The sequence below is a fragment of the Pelobates fuscus genome, chromosome 4 (assembly GCF_036172605.1).
Source record: "Pelobates fuscus isolate aPelFus1 chromosome 4, aPelFus1.pri, whole genome shotgun sequence".
Classification (NCBI taxonomy): domain Eukaryota; kingdom Metazoa; phylum Chordata; class Amphibia; order Anura; family Pelobatidae; genus Pelobates; species Pelobates fuscus.
This window is the reverse complement of record NC_086320.1, coordinates 256,043,504-256,066,692: the sequence shown is the minus strand read 5'-3', so window position 1 is coordinate 256,066,692 and position 23,189 is coordinate 256,043,504. Positions and strand designations below refer to the sequence as shown.

Genomic DNA, 23,189 nt, shown 5'->3' with positions numbered 1-23,189 from the left:
TAAAGACTTTTTTTAGACGTTGAAATTTGCTAGATTGGTTTGCTGTGCCTATGTTGCCATTGCAGCCCAGGAATGAAAATGACTTCATCATGGCATACCATTTACAAAAAAATAGACAATGCAGGGTATTTAAAATGAGGTTAGTCCAGTCTTTTTTAAGTAGCCACTTAGTCACAAACCCTGGCCAAACTTTGTGTTTATATTTGTTGTTTGTTTGTATTTTTCACAAACAAAATTGATCTTTCACCTATGATATCATTGTCATTATATGTTGTACTGCTTTAAAACACTCATATTTGAGTACAGGTTTTATGGGGTTTCGAAAAGTTACAGGGTCAAATATACATCTTGCACATAATTTTTTTTTTACACACAGAAACTTGCCAGGTTGGTCAGGTTGCCTTTGACACCGTATGGCAGACCAGGAAAAAGGCCCCCATCATGGCATACCATTTGCAAAAGTAGACAACTCAGGGTATTCTAAATGGCCAGTCTTTTTTTAATAGCAGTTTCAGTTTAAATACTAAACTTTCATCAGGATCATAAACCTTTTTTGATCCTGATGAAAGTTTAGTATTTAAACTGAAACGCCGATTTTTTATTTTTGGATGATGTAAACAAAAGCTAAGTTTTATATTTCTACTACTTTAAAAAGTCCTTGGAGTTATAGCATAGAAAATATGCTTTTGTATAATTGTGAATGAGAACCAGGTATTGAACTATAATTCTACTGCAGAGTGCAGGTTTCTATGGACTTTTGTATCTATCTATTTGTATCTGCAGTCCACTGTAGGCAGTTTTTCAAACTGCAAAGCCGGCCACGTGATCACGATATCATCACTATAACATGACACAGAAGAATTGGCTGCAGGGGGGCTGCCTGGGTTGTCAGTGTCTCTAATCAGCATATGTGGGTAAGACGAGTATGTATGACCAGAGTGGGCGTCGCCCTGCATAGTTAAAGCCCACATTTTGTAGAATGGCATAGCACGCCGGCCATCCTTAAGGGGTTAACTATACTCTAAATTATAGAAACCGTAAGCCTGAATTGCAAAATTCCACAAAAATAGCAGATTTCGAAAATTGTTAAACTCAATTAAAGTCACAATGTGGCTATTCTTGAATTTTGCCATTACATTTTCACTTCAATACAATTAAAAGTTTAGTGAATAAACAAGGGTTTAATATGAAATAAAAAAAAAATATATAAAATTTCAAGACAAAAATGCATAACTCAACTAATACTGAGTAGTGAGGGAAAGCTAGCATCAGTGATGATAGGTAATCCATAATTATAGATACATCTTTTGTGCTATCAATTGAAATAGAAAAGTGCTATTTAACAGATAAGGAAAATTAGACAAAACAGCCTATAATATGTCTCTCTTAAGGCATGATATTCAATGCACTGCTAGCTTTTTTTTTTTACATTCTTTATTTTGAATGCGCAGAGATGTATACACAAATTGACATTAACATTTCATGTTAAGCAAAACAAGCAACTCCAGGTTGATAATTAGAACATAGAATGTCAGGAGTAACTGCACTTTTTTTCATGTATATTAAAGTAGTAGTCGTCATGCAAGAGAACAGTAGTGTAACATAGATAAGTCATAGAGATTGTACATAAGATAACACCTAAGAGGCTCCCCAGGTGGAGACAAGACATCAGGCACCACTGGCATGATATGAGTAAAATAACACTATGATGCAGCAATAATCGAAATAAGAATAAACAATAAAATAAACAACATGTGTAAAATATGCTTGTATCAAACTGAAATAACGCATCACAGGGAGATTAGTGCCGGCAGGAGTCTCCATTAAGTCAGCCGATGCCTCTCTGTGGCATGTTGTATTCACGAGTCTGCGATGCAGTTGTGGGGCAGAGGTTGCAGGGGCATCAGAGTGATACATAGAGTTTTATCCCCATTTAGGGTATTATTATAATTGTAATGTTTAGTTGCATATAATCCAGTTGATCAGTTGACAACGGTTGACAAAACTTTAACAATGACTCACAAAACGGAAATCATACCTTTGAAACAGCATACAAAATTACCTTTTGGTCAAACAAGAAACAATTCATATTGCATGTATCTATAGATGTATTTCCCGACATTTGAATCACTTCCATTAGTTAATGTCCAATGACGTCCTGTACTATTTTAATTTATTAACCCTTACTAGAGAAATATGTTTGCAATCATCACACTACTTTGTATTTTCTAAAAAAATTAAATAAAATAAAAATTGGAATATAGATAATGTCAGGTATCGGATTAATATTATCTTTATTAGAACCATAAATAGTATTGGACCTTAGAGATCATCTTAATCTGAAGATATGAAATTAGCTGATAAGCGTAACTAGTTTAAGCTATGCCAATATTTCTATTTCAACATGTTTCAGCTTGCATGAGAGAACTGGCATAAGTAGAAATCAGCAACGAACATTAAAAGATGTGCTGAAACCAGTTGAAGCATTCATTATGTTGAGCTATTTCAATTGCTTAGGTTTGATTTGTTCATTGCAAACATCTGAAAGTCTGTACATTTTGACAATAAACCTGATTCTCGATGGGGTATGAATAATTTGTATTACAACTATATATATATATAGTCAGTCAATAGAATGTTAAACACAAATTTGCACAACAGTCAAGCCATAAGACTTGCTTTTCCCACTGGCTTTGCATCTTTTCCTAAGCTGTGTTTCAAAGCTGTTGTATACAGCAAACACAGACTCAAAGGAATCCATGTTTAAAATGCAATGACAATATTTGAATATATAATTATAAGAAAAGTTCAACTGAAAGTGGGTGAGAAGTAATGTGGTATAAAAAGTACTGGTTGTTCTTTAAGTATATATAAGTTAGAACTAGACAAAAAAAGACAAATATAGATTATCCAGTAAACAATGTTAAAAAAAAAGGTTAATTTTATTATCATCATTCATGCCATTTGGATACAGTGTATCTAACCTGTATATCCAATACACTTTGGCTTAAGAGTTTAAACTTTATTACTATTGTGGTACTGGTACTATTGATTTGGTATGCACTATTCTATGCACTTTTTTCTGTCAAAGTTTATGTGCAAACCTTGGTGTGCCTTGGGTTCATTACTATATCTATTAAAATGGAATGAGGCAAACATGTGATTCTTTGTTGTTCTAATTTGAATATGTCCACCCAGAGTCCTTTGCGGTAGTAACATCACTGCAAATGTGTGATTTCTGTGGGAAAAGCAAGTCTTGGCTTGACTGGTGTACAGATTTCTTTTTAACATTGTAATGACGATCCACAGACTTCAGGTGGAAGGGGTTTTCAATCACAATTTTCCCCACCATAACTTTTTTGGTTATATTATATATATATATATATATATATATATATATATATATATATATATATAAATAAATAAAACCAAAAAAGTTATGATGGGGAAAATTTTGATTGAAAACCCCTTCCACCTGAAGTCTGTGGATAGTACATATACATACACATTACTTTTGCATTACTTGATATATCACTGGACCAAGATACATGTGCACCAGAATAAAAGGATTAAGGTATCTTAAGATATTTTTATCATTATTATTACTTTTTTTCCAGTCTATTGTGACACTTTTATTTTAGGGCAGCACCAGAACGTGCATGGTACATGTTTTAAAAATGTGAAGGGACTTCTAGAAGTTTACAGTGCCAACAAAAAAACAGGTAATCTGGATCCTATATATCAGTGGTTCCAACCCAGTCCTCAAGTACTCCCTAACAGTCCAGGATTTAAGGATTACCCACTTATGTCTAAGGTGTTTTTAAAAAGAAAAAAAAACCACTTTAGACACAAGGTATGGGGGTGCTTGAGGACTCGGCTAGGAACCCCTGCTATATAGGAACAAGTTTTAAATAAATGAGTCAGTTGTGTTGCCAGAAAAATTAAAACAGTTGCCTCTAGACATTTTGTTATTTAAAAAGATTAAGCCTGCTGCCTGACTTACTCTAGTTTGTATAGCTGTCATTTTTGTAGACGTACTTGATTTCCAATGATACCCAGGGCCGGCACCACCGTTATTTCCTGGTGGGCTCCTCCTGTCTTGGACCGCAGCGCTGAGCGAGCGGCTCTAGAACTGCCCCCCAGCGCCGGGCTGCTCCTCCAGGCGCCTGAAGGTGGATCTGAACACTAAAACAATTTTTTTCTGCACTGGTGTATCCTAGATCCCATGCCAGGACTGCCATCAGAAATTGTTGTCTACTTACATGGGGTGGCCAGGGCATTCGTAATACCATATTCACCATAGTACCCAGTAATGGTTATGGTGGTTGGAGTATTACTTTAAAAAGAGAGACCATATATACTTGAGTATAAGCCGACCCGAATATAAGCCGAGGCCCCTAATTTTACCCCAAAAAACTGGGAAAACTTATTGACTCGCGTATAAGACTAGGGTGGGAAAAGCAGCAGCTACTGGTAAATTTCTAAATAAAATAAGATTCTAAAAAAAATTATACTAATTGAATATTTATTTACAGTGTGTGTATATAATGAATGCATTGTGTGCGTTTGAATGCAGTGTGTGTGTATGAGTGTATGAGTGCAGTGTGTGTGAATGAGTGCAGTGTGTGTGAATGAGTGCAGTGTGTGTGAATGAGTGCAGTGTGTGTGAATGAGTGCAGTGTGTGTGAATGAGTGCAGTGTGTGTGAATGAGTGCAGTGTGTGTGAATGAGTGCAGTGTGTGTGAATGAGTGCAGTGTGCGTGTGTATGAGTGCAGTGTGCGTGTGTATGAGTGCAGTGTGCGTGTGTATGAGTGCAGTGTGCGTGTGTATGAGTGCAGTGTGCGTGTGTATGAGTGCAGTGTGCGTGTGTTGCAGAGCCTTGGTGGGGGGTGGGCATTTTTATTATTATTTTTTTATTATTTATTTATTTTATTATTATTATTTTTAAAATATTATTTTATTTTATTAATTTTTTTTTTTTCGTCCCCCCCCCCCCCCCCCCGCTTGATACATGGCAGGGAAGGGGGCTCTCACTCCCTGGTGGTCCAGTGGAATTGGCAGTTCAGTGGAGGGGGGCTGTCAGACAGCGTTTATTTACCTCTCCTGCAGCTCCTGTCAGCTCCCTTCTCCTCCGCGCCGGTCCGGTCAGCTCCCTCTGCCTGCTCACAGTGTAAGTCTCGCGCCCGCGCTATGAACCCGCGGCTCTCGCGAGACTTACAGTGGAGCTGACAGAGGGAGCTGACCAGACCGGCGAGGAGGAGGAGGGAGCTGACAGGAGCTGCAGGAGAGGTAAGTAAACGCTCTCTGCCAGCCCCCCTCCTACACAGCCCCTTGTCTGTATTATGGCAATGTAAATTACCATAATACAGACATTGACTCGAGTATAAGTCGAGTTGGGGGTTTTCAGAAAAATTCGACTTATACTCAAGTATATACGGTAAATAAACTTTGCATCTTAACAGTTATATTTCTCTACATGTGTAAATATCCACAAACAGCTAATTCACCGCCTTCAGATTAACACACCAAACAAAATTGCAAATACTTCTAAGATGCACATATTTCTAAGGATGCAGAATTTTACAAATGCAACAGCTGGAGTGCATGTGGAAAACAATATCAAAAAAACAGTTTTTTATTAATCTGTGAAACTGACACAAAAATGGTTAATTTATGTGTATCTAATGTTTCACTACCAGACATGCAAGCCCTGCTAATAAAAAATAAATCCTCAACATACCACCTGCCTTTTTGCAGTCCTGACATACAGATATATAATAGTGCATGCTATTTGAAAGCTGAAAGCTTATATATTATTGCTTTATGCACTCATATAATTCAATATTATTGCCTCAATTTAATATGTTTGGAAGTTTTACATGATTTAATTATTTTTTTAGATACACTTTTAAAATGATTTTCATATTTTTTAGACTATTTCAATATATGGTATATTTTGAATGTTTTGATTAGAGCAGTGGTAACATCACTGTCTTAGAATTGGGAAACCTAGTTTCAAATCCCGATCAGACCACCTCACCAGTAAGTACCCGTGGGCAAAAAAAAAACAATATATGTCTGCCTACCTCAGAATATAATGGATTATATTTGAACAGGACCTTCTTCACCTCTCAATGTCCCATTTTAATTTCTATATAAATCATGGTAATAATAACAGAAAAACTATATATACCAAACACACTACCGATAACACAGCCAAAAATGTTTTTCAAGTCACTGCAACAGGTCTTTACTGGCTTTATCAAGAAGCAAACCTTAAATTCTCACTAGGTGGTATATCACACCACAAAACCTATATAGCATAGATAGCTCGATATCCCCACTATGCTGGCGATGTCACAAAGAAAAGGGAGCCTTCAGCAAATATGGTGGGAATGCTCCATAGTACAAAAATAGTGGAGAGAGGTGAAGGAAACGATTAAGTGGGTACTGGACCTATTCCTGACCTTCGATGTCCAGACGATGCTATTGCAGGTACCTACCTCATCCCAGCACAAAAGCAAATACAAAAACGCTCTCCTCTATTTTATGCTCACAACGGCAAAAATAGAAATAGCGGCAAATTGGAAAAAGGTTAATCAACCATAGAAGACAAGATCTGGTAACCATGGAAAAACTATAAATGTCAAAGCTAGAAAAAGGGGTTCCATGAGAACGTCAAATGCACCTGGGAGGGAAACATGGGGCAAACCAATAACACAACAGGGAAACCTAGGTGTAAAGGGGGAGGCAACGTCCGAAAATGAATATCCAAGCTGATGTAAACAAACTAATGGAAAAACTATTATGTTATATTACCACATCAACTACCAATGGAGGTAGCACCGACGGAATAATACACATACACGAAGAACCAATGTTGTCCCTGCCAACGCTACCTAAGATAAAAGCCCAGGAAATATGGTTACCATACCCGATAAGCGGACACAATGTGTATCTACCGTGTTATCGTAAGCAACACACACAAGAATGAAAACATGTACTGTAAATTGTGATGTCGATCAGTGGTGCAAACATAAAATAAAATAAGAATTTATAAATAAAAAATAAAATAAAAATAATAACAGAAAAAGTATTGGGGGGGGGCGTACGGGGAACATGGCAATAGATTGGTGCTAAAATGTTTTTATTGCTGACCCTTCTTTACTGCTTGTGCCCATCAGTATTAGTTTTGAGTGAATTACTTATTGTTAAATAATTAGATAAATGCACTGTAAAAAAAATAATACTATATATATATATATATATATATGTTAGAAATAGTAGTAGTGTGAAGAATCAATATAAATATCAATGTAAAGCAACATAAATTTTCTCTAAGTCAAAGCAGGCTCAGGCTCGCCACCAATGGGCTGCGATAGCCACGGGGTCGAGGCCTGCTGATCACTCTGCCCGCCCATAAAGATGATGCTGCTGGCTCATGCAGGGCCAGTGCTATCCAAGTGCCTGCCCTACTGTGTGCCATGACTGGCACTTAAATCTGGCAGAGAAGGAGAGAGAAGGAGAGAGGAGGACCTAGGAGTTATAGCCTACCGCTCTGCCAAGTCCTGTAGGTTCTCATAGCAAGACTCCAACAGAAATCTCAATAGAGTGAACTCTGGCCCAAGGAGCTGCAGGCTAGAGTTCATTCACCATTGGACCATGAGAGCTTCACCATCGGACCACCAGGGCTTGCAATATCCCCCCTCCAAGGCAAAAGGTAAGAAGGGAGTGGAGATTTAAAAAAAAAAAAAAAATTGCTCTACTACCATCTGCACCCCTCACACACACATACACATAGAATGTGTGACGGCAGATAAGAACCATTCGGCCCATCTAGTCTGCCCAGTTTTCTAAATACTTTCATTAGTCCCTGGCCTTATCTTCTAGTTAGGATAGCCTTATGCCTATCCCACGCATGCTTAAACTCCTTTACTGTGTTAACCTCTACCACTTCAGCTGGAAGGCTATTCCATGCATCCACTACCCTCTCAGTAAAGTAATACTTCCTGATATTATTTTTAAACCTTTGTCTTTCTAATTTAAGACTATGTCCTCTTGTTGTGGTAGTTTTTCTTCTTTTAAATATAGTCTCCTCCTTTACTGTGTTGATTCCCTTTATGTATTTAAATGCTTCTATCATATCCCCCCTGTCTCATCTTTCCTCCAAGCTATACATGTTAAGATCCTTTAACCTTTCCTGGTAAGTTTTATCCTGCAATCCATGAACCAGTTTAGTAGCCCTTCTTTGAACTCTCTCTAAGGTATCAATATCCTTCTGAAGATAGGGTCTCCAGTACTGTGTACAGTACTCCAAGTGAGGTCTCACCAGTGTTCTGTACAATGGCATGAGCACTTCCCTCTTTCTACTGCTAATACCTCTCCCTATAAAACCAAGCATTCTGCTAGCATTTCCTGCTGCTCTATTACATTGTCTGCCTACCTTTAAGTCATCAGAAATAATCACCCCTAAATCCCTTTCCTCAGATGTTGAGGTTAGGACTCTATCAACCCATGTTGTCTCTGATCTTGAAATCCATGTGTTTTTAGATGTTCAACAATCCTATCCTTTAACATGGTTTCCATCACTTTCCCCACTGCTGAAGTAAGGCTTACTGGCCTATAGTTGCCCGACTCCTCCCTATTACCTTTCTTGTGAATGGGCACAACATTCGCTAACTTCCAATCTTCTGGGACTACTCCTGTTATCAATGATTGGTTAAATAAATCTGTTAATGGTTTTGCTAGTACACCACTAAGCTCTTTTAGTAGCTTTGGGTGTATTCGATCAGGTCCCATTGACTGATTTGTCTTTACTTTTGACAGTTGAAATAGAACCTCTTCCTCTGTAAACTCACGTGTAATAAATGACTCATTTATCCTTTTTCTTAACTGAGGTCCCTTTCCTTTATTTTCATCTGTAAATACCGAACAAAAATATTCATTGAGGCAGTCAGCTAGACCTTTATCCTCATCTACATACCTTCCTTCTTTTGTTTTTAATCTAACTAATCCTTGTTTTACTTTTCTTTTCTCATTTATGTATCTAAAAAAAGTTTTGTCCCCCTTTTTTACTGACTGTGCTATTTTCTCTTCTGTGTGTGATTTGGAAGCTCTTATAACTTGCTTAGCCTCTTTCTGCCTAATCTTATAGGTCATTCTGTCTTCCTGACTCTGGGTTTTTTTATAATTATTAAATGCTAACTTTTAGTTTTTTACTATTTTGGCCACATCTGCGGAGTACCACAGTGGTTTCTTGAATTTTTTTGCTTTTACTGACAAACCTAATGCAATTTTCTGTTGCCTTCAGTAGTGCAACTTTTAAATAATCTAATCTTTTTAAATAATTTCTTTTGGACTCCATTTAAATTGCTCCAGTCTGATAATGACTCCTTTACACATATTCTAATTTTAGAAAAGTCTGTTTTTCTAAAGTCTAAAACTTTTGTTTTTGTGTGGTGTGACTCAGTCACTGTTCTTATATTAAACCACACTGACTGATGATCACTGGATCCTAAACTTTCACCTACAGTAATATCTGATACCAAATCTCCATTTGTTAACACTAAATCTAGTATGGCCTCTTTACGAGTTGGCTCCTCAACGTTTTTTGTTTTTTGTTTTGTTTTAGAGACAATCCCAATAGGGAGTTTAGAATATGTGTGCTCCTGGCACAAGTAGCTATTTTTGTTTTCCAATTCACATCAGGAAGATTAACATCACCCATGATTATAACTTCCCCCTTCATTGTCATTTTAGCTATTTCTTCAACTAGTAGATTATCTAACTCTTCAATTTGTCCTGGGGGCCTATAATTCACACCTACACGAGTTACTGTGTGATTACCAAATTCTAACGTAACCCAAACGGACTCTATGTTCGCCTCACTAACCTTTATTAGGCTAGATTTTATGCTATCCTTTACATACAGGGCCACCCCTCCCCCTTTCTGACCTTCCCTGTCTTTTCTATATAAAGAGTACCCTGGTATTGCTATGTCCCAGTCATTTCTCTCATTATACCATGTCTCAGTAACAGCGACTAAATCTACACTATCAGTTGCCATTATTGCCACAAGTTCATGGATCTTATTCCCTAAATTGCGAGCATTTGTAGACATGACTCTAAGCTTATCATTTTTTTAACACATTTGCTACAGGCACCTTCTGTCCTTGTTTTGGGAGACAATTGGATTGATGTTTTATCACCCTTTTGCCCCCCCCCCCCTCCTAGTTTAAATACATCCTAGCAAAACCTCTGAACTGCTCACTGAGAACATTTGTTCCCTTTTGAGAAAGATGCAAACCATCTTTTTTGTACAGTTTATTTCCATTCCAAACAGAGCTACCATGAGAAATAAAGCCAAATCCTTGCTCCCGACACCATTCACCAAGCCACAAGTTAAAGTCCCTAATACGCATCCGCCTGTCGTTCTGAGTGTTATGCACAGGCAGAACTTCAGAGAATGACAGTGTGGAAGCAACCTGCCGTATATCATTGGCAAAAACACTAAAAACTTCCTTAACCTCTGAAACCTCATTGCAAGCCAAGTCATTTGTCCCTAAATGGACAAGTACATCCAATTCCCCTTCCTGCTTTGCTTGCTTAACAATATTACAGATACGTCTCCTGTCTCTGTGAGCAGTAGCTCCGGGAAGACACCTCACAAGACCACCATTGTCCATCTCCACACCTCTTATGATGGAATCCCCCAACAACTGCTTTCTATTAGGCCTCACCATAGTCTTCAAGCCTCTCTGCACAACACCACTAGCCTCAGTGCCTCTCTGCACAACACCACTAGCCTCAGTGCCTCTCTGCACAACACCACTAGCCTCAGTGCCTCTCTGCACAACACCACTAGCCTCAGTGCCTCTCTGCACAACACCACTAGCCTCAGTGCCTCTCTGCACAACACCACTAGCCTCAGTGTCTCTCTGCACAACACCACTAGCCTCAGTGCCTCTCTGCACAACACCACTAGCCTCAGTGCCTCTCTGCACAACACCACTAGCCTCAGTGCCTCTCTGCACAACACCACTAGCCTCAGTGCCTCTCTGCACAACACCACTAGCCTCAGTGCCTCTCTGCACAACACCACTAGCCTCAGTGCCTCTCTCCACGACACCACTAGCCTCAGTGCCTCTCTGCACAACACCACTAGCCTCAGTGCCTCTCTGCACAACACCACTAGCCTCAGTGCCTCTCTCCACGACACCACTACACTCTGAAAGTGCAGAAAATGAATTATGTAGAGACTGCGCAATATGCCTTTTATCCACAACTCCAAGTCTACCAGATCCTACAGTAATCCATCTGCCATTCCTAGTATGTCTCTGCGGCAGTGGCTTTGCAGCAGTTCCAGCCTGAGTTTGTTTACCAGATAATTTACAAATCTCAGACTTCAAAAATACAATCTCCTGCCGCAAGATAGAGAACTGTCTACAGATTAGACAACAACCAAACCTCCAAAAAGTGGAACGTGAAACAAATGCAAAGCAACTATTACACTGAACTAAGTCTGCCATTCCAATGAGGTGAATAATTTAAATCAAACGAACCTTTACTTTTTATTTATCCTCCTGAATACCTCAGATTACCTCCAGCTTATCTCCAGAATATCTCCAACCACACACACTTAGAAGCAACACTCTCCAGAATATCTCCAACCACACACACTTAGAAGCAACACTCTCCAGAATATCTCCAACCACACACACTTAGAAGCAACACTCTCCAGAATATCTCCAACCACACACACTTAGAAGCAACTCTTAGATGAAGCAACCAAGCTATATTAGCCAAGCTAATGACAACTACCCTTATATACTCCTAAAATCACCTCCCACTAGGAATGTTTAACACCTGGGTAGGCCTCTGCTTATTAGCAAACAATAGCTAATTTAAACAGCAATCAATAGCAAGTAGCTACCTAATCAAATCAAATGCCTTATAATTACCAACAGGAAATCAAACCTTGTGCAATCAGTAACCTTTTCCTACAGATGAATCTTACCTGTAACAGTAAAAAAGAACTCTTAGCACAACTCTTAGACAGTTGAAGCTTCTATAAAATTCTCCAGACACTGCACCCATACACACTAGATCCCTTGTACACATTCTACCACTTACAAACACTCTACAACATTCTACCACTTACAAATACTCTACACAGACCAACATTAAATCCCCTATACACATTCTGGATCCTCTACACATACACACAGTAGATCTTCTACAAACACAACAGAACCCCTATAGACACACCCTGCACCACCTTCATATACACACATTTCTGACATACACACTCTGGATCCCCTGAACGCAACCACGCACTACATTCACTGAACACACACTCTCTACAGCGCCTACACACACTACATCACCTATACACACATACACTATAGCCCCTATGCACACACTCACTACAACCATATAAACACTATGAGCCCTATGCATACACACGCACTCTCTACAATCACTTGCAACACATTTTACATCACAAACACAAAATCAACAGTGAAACCAAACTATTTACAAAAAACAACAAACTACAATCAGGTCACTCTACACACACACACAATCCTGGTAGCAGCCTTCAAAACCATGCACAATACACTTTCCTGAACCTTTTGTCCTTTGATATACCACTTATAGAGACACCAGAGACAAGTCACCAGCAAACACAGTGCAAGCATGTCATTAAATTTGCTTGTGCTGAACATGCAATAGCTCTTTAGTAGGGCTCTGCACATGGTATGTCCTGCTAGAGCATTGAACCTACATGCTCACTTTGAGAGAAGGCATGCTTGTCACTGGTGTTGACAAACCTCCTCCCTCTCTAGCCCGCCACTGTCACAGTCTGGCCCTGGGTCCAAGCAGTAAGAATTTAGAATGTTAGCCTAGTTTACTCTGTTTTCATCCAACTATCTCTCTGTAGCACAGAAACACTGAGCCATTAATATATCGAGATGTATTTGTTCATGCTGGACAAATTAAGAAACACTAAAACCACTAAAGTGGATATTGTAAATAAAAATACATAGTATGAGCTCTTTCAACCATCCATCATAGTATATTCAGCACTAACTGATTTCATGGATTCCTGTGTTTGGAGATTGATAGTGCCTGGCTTTTATAACAGATTCACAAGCATTACATCTTCAGCTTACAATAAAAATAACAATGACCCAGAAGCAGTATGGAAGTGACTCACTGGTTAAGGCTCTAACCTTGCATGCCAAGCCTAGATGGAACGCCCATAAGATAAGAGAGGATATGTAATATGTTATTTGTACATACAGTATCTCACAAAAGTGAGTACACCCCTCACATTTTTGTAAATATTTGATTGCATCTTTTCATGTGACAACACTGAAGAAATTACACTCTGCTACAATGTAAAGTAGTAAGTGTACAGCCTGTATAACAGTGTAAATTTGCTGTCCTCTCAAAATACCTCACACACACAATGAAGGTATACTCTAAGCACCATAGCTACTAAATAGATTTGAAGTTGTCATGGTGCTTGGAGCCTGTATGTGCAGTGTTTTGCTGTCTTTAGTCACGTCAACCATTAATGTCTAAACCGTTGGCAACAAAAGTGAGTACACCCCTAAGTGAATATGTACAAATTGGGCCCAATTAGCCATTTTCCCTCACAGGTATCATGTGACTTGTTAGTGTTACAAGGTCTCAGGTGTGAATGGGGAGCAGGTGTTTTAAATTTGGTGTTATCGCTCTCACACTCTCTCATCCTGGTCACTGGAAGTTCAACACGGCACCTCATGGCAAAGAACTTTCTGAGGATCTGAAAAAAAAAAGAATTGTTGCTCTACATAAAGATGACCTAGGCTAGAAGTAGATTGCCAAGACCATAAAAACTGAGCTGCAGCACGGTGGGCAAGACCATACAGTGGCTTTACAGGACACGTTCCAATCAGAACAGGCCTCGCCATAGTCGACCAAAGAAGTTAAGTGAACATGCTCAGCCTCATATCCAGAGGTTATCTTTGGATAATAGACGTATGAGTGCTGCCAGCATTGCTGCAGAAGTTTAAGGGATGGGGGGTCAGCCTGTCAATGCACAGACCATATGCGGCACACTGCATCAAATTGGTCGGCATGGCTGTCGTCTCAGAAGGAAGCCTCTTCTAAAGATGATGCACAAGAAAGCCTGCAAACAGTTTGCTGAAGACAAGCAGACTAAGGACATAGATTACTGTAACCATGTCCTGTGGTCCGATGAGACCAAGATGAACTTATTTGGTTCAGATGTTGCCAAGCGTGTGTGGTGGCAACCAGGTGAGGAGTACAAAGACAAGTGTGTCTTGCCTACAGTCAAGCTTGGTGGTGGGAGTGTCATAGTCTGGGCCTGCATGAGTGCTGCCGGCACTGGGGAGCTACTGTTCATTGAGGGAACCATGAAGGCCAACATGTACTGTGACATATTGAAGAAGAGCATGATCCCCACCCTTCGGAGACTGGGCTGCAGGACAGTATTCCAACATGATAACTACCCCAAACACACCTAAAGAAGCTGAAGGTAAAGGTGATGGACTGGCCAAGCAAGTCTCCATACCTAAACCCTATTGAGCATCTGTGCGGCATCCTCAAACGGAAGTTGGGGGAGCGAAACATCCACCAGCTCCGTGATGTCGTCATGGAGGAGTGGAAGAGGACTCCAGTGGCAACCTGTGAAGCTCTGGTGAACTCCATACCCATGAGGGTTAAGGCAGTGCTGGAAAATAATGGTGGCCACACAAAATATTGACACTTTGGGCCCAATTTGGGCATTTCCACTTAGGGGTGTACTCACTTTTGTTGCCAACGGTTTAGACAATAATGGCTGTGTGTTGAGTTATTTTGAGGGGACAGTAAATGTACGCTGTTATACAGGCTGTACACCTACTACTTTACATTGTAGCAGAGTGTAATTTCTTCAGTGATGTCACATGAAAAGATTTAAGAAAATATTTACAAAAATGTGAGGGGTGTACTCACTTTTGTGAGATACTGTATATCCAACCTCCTATCAAACCTCTCTAACCTCCAAAAAAGCAGTATCACTTCTTACCTGATTTCTTTGTGCTATCTTCTGTCCTTTTTTCCAGCGAAGTATAGGTTTAAGGGCAGGTAATTCTTTTTCCTCATTCCCAACAATATGTTCCTCAAGACTGTAGGATGTTTCAAAAACAATAGGAGATATCACATCTTTTACTCTTCGCTAGAAAACAAAAAATATCAAAACAGTTACCGGTGTGTCAATTTTACAGTGAAAAGAACACTCAATCATTATTTTCAACATAACAAGAGGAAAGATAATGTAAATAAAACTCATGGAGGGGAGATAACACCTAATTACAGAGCATAGTGACTGATATATCTTCACTGAACTCTAGAAATACTTTCAGATTTACAACTGAAAAACCGCCCATGGTTTTTCAGTTCAGTCATGTTCACTATCACTGTTCAAAAAGAGCAACTCAGAATCAGCATGACAGTCTACTATTATTATTATATCCTTTTTTTTTTGTAGGACCTCCGTGTCCACACAAACAAATACATGATAAGCAACACACACATGACAAACCATCTACAAATAATTAAAAACACATTTAATCAATGCATAATTTGCCACACACCAACCTAATTAACCACAAACCCACAGAAACCAAAATTTAATGTGACCACACATTTGCACATATACATAGACAAACTGTTCCACACAGATGTATCCTGGCAAGCATAAGTAAATACTAGCACTGATACAGAAATTAATGCTAATATGTAAGCAGACACAGGCACCTCATGCAGGTACACTGTAAAAATCACACAGCCATAAACACACAGACACCCATAAACACATGGACTAGTTAATACCTGCAAGTTGCCTCAAGGTGTGTTGATGCTCATATCATCCCACCAAACAGGCACCCCTGATCACATTTTTGAAGAAGGCAAACATATACATATGCACATAATAAAATTCACCTCCTATAGTCAAGCTTTGATGGGGGGATAACTGTTTTTATTAATGTATAGGAGTGTGGTGTGTAGGTATAACATTATACATATACAGCAGTGTCTGTATTCCAACTATTGCTCTCCTTTTAGGTCCTTACAATTTGTACAGCATGGATGAGAACAATGGCTGATGCATACAGGATAAAGGAGAGGTTCATATAAAATATATCATTACTCATGTCCAGCCTGCAGACTCTGGTTTAGATTAGCATTTGCTTGCTCTAGCAGTAAATAGTCAATTTAATGATTTGAAAATACATTTAATACAGTAAGCTAAGCTTTTCTCTTAAGTGTGTGTAATGAAATGTTTGTTTTATAGGAAATGTTGTACAAAACAAAGACATCTAGGATGTAAATGTTCATCAGTGACAGTGAACCAAAGTACACCTTTCTCTATGTTTAAAAGAAGGAGCATTCCCTGACAAAATGCCATCCTTTGAAAAATTCCATCTGTCTTTATTGTCCACATTGCAAGTCCTTAGCACTTAATCATGGCTAGGCTAAAAGGAGGAAGGGAGAGAGAGAGAGAGAGAGAGAGAGAGAGAGAGAGAGAGAGAGAGAAAGAGAGAGACAGAAACAGTAAGGCTGGTCTAGCATCAAGTAATTTTAAATGTTACTATAAATTAAATAAAAACATTTTTTTTCCTGTTACTGCTTCCAATCACTTTCTTTGGCTCCAGTCAAGAATGGACCATTGAAGACTCTATGTAAAATGTTAATGGCACAACTATAAATCAGGAAAGGCATTCAGCCAGCCACTGTTCATTTTGAACACCTTTTTTCCAGTGTAATACATGAAAAAAATAAATAAAATAAAAACATGCCTCCCTTCAGATTTTCCATAGGACACATAGAATTAAAAGCTTGAGTTAACTCTACATTTTTTTTAATTCACATGCAAATGACTTAATGGAAATTCAAGGCTCACTACCTTTATCATAAGAGATAAAACTTTAAGGGATACTCTAAGCACCATAACTACTTAATTGATTTGAAGTTGTCATGATGCTTGGAGCCTGTATGTGCAGTGTTTTGCTGTCGTTATTCATGTCAACCTGTACTTGCATGGAAGCATGGTTAGGTGCAAAACCTTAAAGCCAGATATTTGACATGGCAATCACAGAGCAGGGTCAGCTTTAATAAAGAGCATTATACATCTAGAGCTTTGTTTTTAGAAAGTGCCTGAACATGTGGGAGAACCAAACGTACTTAGGCAATTCACTGCGCAACTCTTACTGCTTGGCCAAGTATGTGTCTTGCATTTATTACCAGAGGGACACTATTGTCACCAAAACAACTTTAGGTTAATGAAACAGAATTGGTGTATAGAACTGGCCCCTGCAGTCTCACTGCTCAATTCTCTCACATTCAGGAGTTAAATCACTTTTGTTTCGGTTAATGAAGCTCTGGCCTCACCTCCCCTTGCTGTGACTGAAAAAAAAAATGGTTTCATTTTAAATCAGATGTTACTTACTTAAGTTTTTATGTCCTGCTTTGTAAATTGAATTTTAATTACATACATGAGTATCCTGCATGGTCTAGCAAGCTATTAACAGAGCAGGAGGTAAGAAATGCTAGCCTAAAAATAATTTGCAATAAGGGAAGTATAAACATTAGATGGCTCTTTACAGGAAGAGCTTAGGAAGGCTATGTAAGGGCTGCATAAAAAAAATTGATTTAACTTCTAAATGGCAGAGAATTGAGCAGCAAGACTGCAGGTACATGATCTATACACTAAAATGGCGTCATTAAGCTAAAGTTAATATAGAGAATGGAGTGAAGCTTGTAAATAGAGTAGCTGGACAGAAAGTGAAGGGGTTAACCCATAGAGTTGAATGGTGAACAAAGAACTGGACTGTCCAGTGACCATGAGTATAATAAAAATTTACTTTTAATAAATTCTCAAGATAATAAGAGCTGAAGAAATACCAAGCGCTAAACGGACATAACATAAAAGAGGGAAACAAAGAGAAAATCGATGAAAGTATAAGTCCCTACTAGGCTAGTAAGTCTCTCCAACTGAGAGTGCAAACTGGCACTAAATAGTTAGGCTAAAGGATGATATCGGGTCACAATGTAGCTGTAACGCAAAATCATCTAAACAAAGTATCTAAATCTAGCTGGAGAGAGAAGAAAAAAGGAATTCATACAGGGTGCTGGCTGAAACTCAAGCAGGGAAACTCCCTGGAGAGTATCGATATAATAATAACAGGTAACCGCCAGAACCCCTAGAGAAAAATTGATAGTAGGGACAGAAAAGGAAGACATATATTAAAATAGAAATAGTAGTCCAGGATAGCGAGAGATATAGATAGATAAATGTCCTGTCTAAATCACAAAGGGTATTTAAATATTCTGATAAATATCTAGTCTAGTCCAAATGGATAGTCCTGAATGGGCCGACCGTACAAATACCCTGAGCTAACCTGGACTAACTCTTGATCGTGTAACTTGCTAGGTAAGAAGTCCCTGCCTCAGCCTAACAACGTCTGATAATGTGGTCAAGTTAAATACGAGCATAAACGTCCCCAAAATATAAATAGAGATGGAGATGCCGAGCTAATGAGTACGGAGCGTCTAACTGTAGGAGACCGCTTGTATGGTACTAACCAATGCTGAATAACGGAACGACAATCAATGAGAGTCTAAAGAACCGCTAGTAAATACTGCAAAGATTTCTAAAGCTCAGCTAACTTGCTAGCTCGGTAAGGTAACCCGGCTTGACAGATAAAGCTACACGAAGCAAAGCCCCGATGCGCGTTTCGCCTGTAAGCGGCTTTTCAAGGGGTGAATAAAATCCTTGTGTGTCCGATTTTACATAGGGCGCCAGACACCCTGGTTGGTGGGAGGAGCTACGAAAATGTTGTCCGTTTAACTCCTTTCATGCCAGGCAGACCATTATTGGAACCCAGACAGCTAATATACAAAGATAATGAAGGGAACGACCTAACTATTTAGTGCCAGTTTGCACTCTCAGTTAGAGAGACTTACTAGCCTAGTAGGGACTTATACTTTCATTGATTTTCTCTTTGTTTCCATCTTTTATGTTATGTCCGTTTAGAGCTTGGCATTTCTTCAGCTCTTATTATCTTGAGAATTTATTAAAAGTAAATTTTTATTATACTCATGGTCACTGGACAGTCCAGTTCTTTGTTCACCATTAAGCTAAAGTTGTTTTAGTGACTATAGTGTCCCTTTAAGCTAAGAGGCATGTCATAAGAAGAGGAGCTAGAAAATCAGAAACTTTACACTGGGTCATGTATAGCTTCATATGGCATCTCACCCTTCAATATAGGGCAATCTCATTGGATCTAGAGACCAACAGTGGATAAAACTTTACTTTTGTCCCCTTCCAGCTAGTGAGCTCAGAAGCATTGCGCCTTTTCATGGAGCAAGGGCTAGAAATCGGTTTTAAAATGTACCATGGCTATAGCTACCCTTATGCCAGTAAGTGAGCCATGTTCCTGTAACATTTACATTTATAACTGCAATCACAATTGCAGAATTGTTTTCTGTATTGTGACATTGCAATTTTACACCCTGAAGAAATTTGGATCACTGTACATTTGTTAAACTTGTGGTTTCTTAACCAAAGACCTTGGGTTCTTTAAGTCTTGGTGGTGGCTATCTACCTTCAGACAAATAATTATCTGTCTTCATGTGCCTCTCTGTTAGATAGGGAGCAAAAAGCTTTAGTGTTTTTATGGTAGCACTGTAACTTATTGGTCATATATTATTTTAATGGTCAAACGTAAGTATTAAAAACACAATTGTAGTACATAGAGCAAGGATCAAGTTGTAGGGGGTAGCATCAGGAAAAGTCCTCCTTCAACCTCATTTTTCAGATTTTCAGAGCCTCTTATTTGTATCACATAGTGAACATTAGTGTACCATTCTGCCCTGACTTCACATTATTGTAAGGGGGCCAAATTGACCACTTAAGCCAAATATTCATAGCACATTTGTCAGAGCAGGCTATGTAGGATTGTTTCAAGATTTAATTTTAATTCAGAGCCAATGGGTAGTTAACAGCTGGCTTTAAGGTAAAGCAGATGACAAATAAGTATGCCTATTAGGGTGGGGTACCATCTCCCTACAAAAAATACTACTAGTGCCCATATTTTCATCTTGGTTGTAGGATATTTTGGCTGCTAGGAATAAATGGATCCTGGAGCTGATGTTTAAATGAAAGTGACATATTTTAGAAAGCAAATGTAGAACTGAATACCGCACAGAGGCAGTACCTTCATGTCCCAGAAGGATGGGCAAGCATCTATTTTTAGTTAAAATCCATCTCTTACTCTTTTCTATCTCAATGTCCCTCTATTGTAGATGCTCCAGATTTTTGGTGTGCATGAGCTTGTAATAGAGCTCAGCAGCAATAATGTTTATAGCAATGCATCATTAAGCATTAAATGTTTAGTCTCTGTCAATAAGATGTCTTTCACTTGTTCTAATTTATATAAATTAATAAATGATTATTATTAGCAGATAATGATATCATCTAAAATGTTTCAAAAAAGACTACCAAATAATTAAATTTGCAGGTACAAAGTGCCCCTCATCGTCCCCCAAAATTATAATTTATACATAATATATTGATATGTTTAGGGGAGGAGAGTAATATATGTGCCAACTTAATGGTGGCATCTTGGAGTTTGGACATCACATATGAAAATCATTAGCATAATATTAAACAATGGACTCTGAAACATCCGTGCTTAATAGTGTCAATGTATTTATGGATTCTGTCAAACTTCTTGAAACTGATGCAATTAAATATTCTTCTGATATACAGTTGTGAGGACATTATCTTCATTGCAAGTGGAAAAGCAGGTAAATGATGCTATAGTACAGAGCTAGTCATACCCCTACTATAATAATATAGAAGTTAAATGCATTGTCTTTGCAATGGGTGTGTGCATTTAATTCAGATATTGTCTCATTTCCTATTCACTTGCAATGCAGTATATGTTTCAGTGTCTATGTGAACCTTGGTTTGAAGCCAATAATCCTTTCAATAGTTTATCTAAACACAATTCAAAAACACTCCGCCTCAAAACTCAAATTAAATTAAATTACATTTTAAAATCAAACCACCCAATATTTCACCCACTATTTTAGCAAAACAGAACAGTTTCACAATTAATGACAAACTAATTTCGTAAGTCAGTTTCCTTGCTTTCAGTATCATGTAAAATTATGAACACTCTTACAAAATACATACACAAGGGGAAAATATCAGTGTACATAACACAAGTGCATATTAATGTACAGTTGCTTTTATCAGTTGTACATATAGTATATACACATTGATATAAAAAATATAAATTACAATTAAATGTCAATACCCGGTATCTGGATGTAGGAGATGGAATATCTGCTCTGGTTGCTGCTAAAATACCAGATTCTCTTACTGGTTTGACCTGCTATCTCTACTGCACACAGCAAAAGAGCCAGATTACAGGTCCACACTGGTGGTTGAATACTTCTCAGTGGAGTTTTTGGAGGTCCTTTGGCGTACACATGGATCTGATCTCCTTATTATTAAAACTGAAGTATTATAGATGCATTACTTTCAGTATACTGTATTGGACCTTATATTCAGCCTACCCCTCTAATTTCTATTAAATTACAGTACTTTTATTTCTTACAGGTTGTATCTAAGTTTTTGTATGTCTTTTAGTCAGGGACATATTTTAAAAGAAAATTATAAGAGGCATATGAGATCCTTGTATAAGCTCAACTGATGTTACTTAAAACAGGGTGCAGCCCTCTGACACCGCTTTAGTAAGTAAGAATCATTGTTTATAAGAATTATTTTATGTATGGTCTTAAAAAAATAACTTCGTAAATACAAATAGTTTGTCTGGAAAGATAAAAAACCTCACAGCAAAAATATTACACAAAAACACAATGTAAGCATTTAAACCCAGAAGACATTGTGATCACTTTTGTTTATTTTGAAAATCTTGTGGTAACTTAGGACACCCAGAGACCTTGCATTCTTAAAGGCTTGGATTTAGCCACCTATCAATGTGAATATAGGGTTTTAGGTAAATGATTTCCTGCCTTCATACGCCTCCCTGTTAAAAAGGCACACTATGTTGAAGCTATGCATTAAAACCGCCTACTGACTATTATAGCAAAGAGTAATGGCTTCCAAGTTATTAGTGTAGAGTTACAGTGAGCAGCCAGAGGCTGTATAGTAGATATGAACCATCTGAATCATGGCAGGTGAAGGTACATTCTAATATGGCTTACTCTGATATAGGGGACATTTTAAATGTTGCAGTATAAATAGCCACGTACAACAGCAGATGGTTTTACCTTATTCAGTACAGAGCCATTCAGACTGTGTTGAATAACCCTGTCAAGGCGAGCCAGTGTTTTCTTTCCTAGTGCACTTTGTACTCTATAGCAGCATCTTTAATGGGAACTTAGTTCCAGAAATAAACAAGGCAGAAACAGATGGCTATGAGCTTCACTCCATTTAATGACGACTGTCAACGCATTTTCTTTGGCTCGGGCAAGGTGCTTAGTGCTGGGGAAACCAACTGGTTTGAGCAAATTATGTGATAGCTCACCTAAAAAACACTTACACATTGATAATAGAAATCAGGGATTCTTACCATTTCTGACTATGAACCATCAGATTCAGAAGTATCAGTTCTCTCTAAAGGACAATCATTTTGTCCTAGCACAAAACGTAATCACATTGAGCTCTTCTCTGACTTGGAAGAATTTTTTTAGAAGGGTGTGACTTAAGGAACACTTCCATGATAAAGACTGAAACAACAATGGATTACAACAGCAGGAAAAAGAACACCCATTTCACTGCAGCACAGGACAAAATGCCAAACTAGACAGCTACATTCAATGTTTCCATCTAAGAACAGCATACTCTGCAACCAAACAAAGCCCCCCAAAAAAATATTTCATAAACTGTCAGTACAGGAACAAACTGCTATAAGTGACTTTAGAAATAATTACGCTATCACCATCAAATCAGCAGACAAGGGAGGAGTGGTGATTATGATTACCCAGGGCTATATAAAAGCGGGTGACAGGCAATAGTCAGATGGCAAATACTAAAAAATAAAACTAAATGAAGATTCCACCAATGAACATATATTGCAACTTAGGGAGCACATCAAATCAT

The 23,189-nt window shown here is 38.4% G+C and overlaps 1 protein-coding gene across 1 annotated transcript in view; it reads right to left on the bottom strand.

Annotated features, from left to right (window-relative positions):
- The window catches only part of ITGA9 (integrin subunit alpha 9), a 496,852-nt gene that overhangs the window by 167,092 nt on the left and 306,571 nt on the right, over positions 1-23,189 (bottom strand). Inside the window, exon 16 of the mRNA XM_063452059.1 lies at positions 15,078-15,227. Coding sequence (XP_063308129.1) covers positions 15,078-15,227 — 150 coding nt within the window. The remainder of the gene's footprint in view (positions 1-15,077; positions 15,228-23,189) is intronic.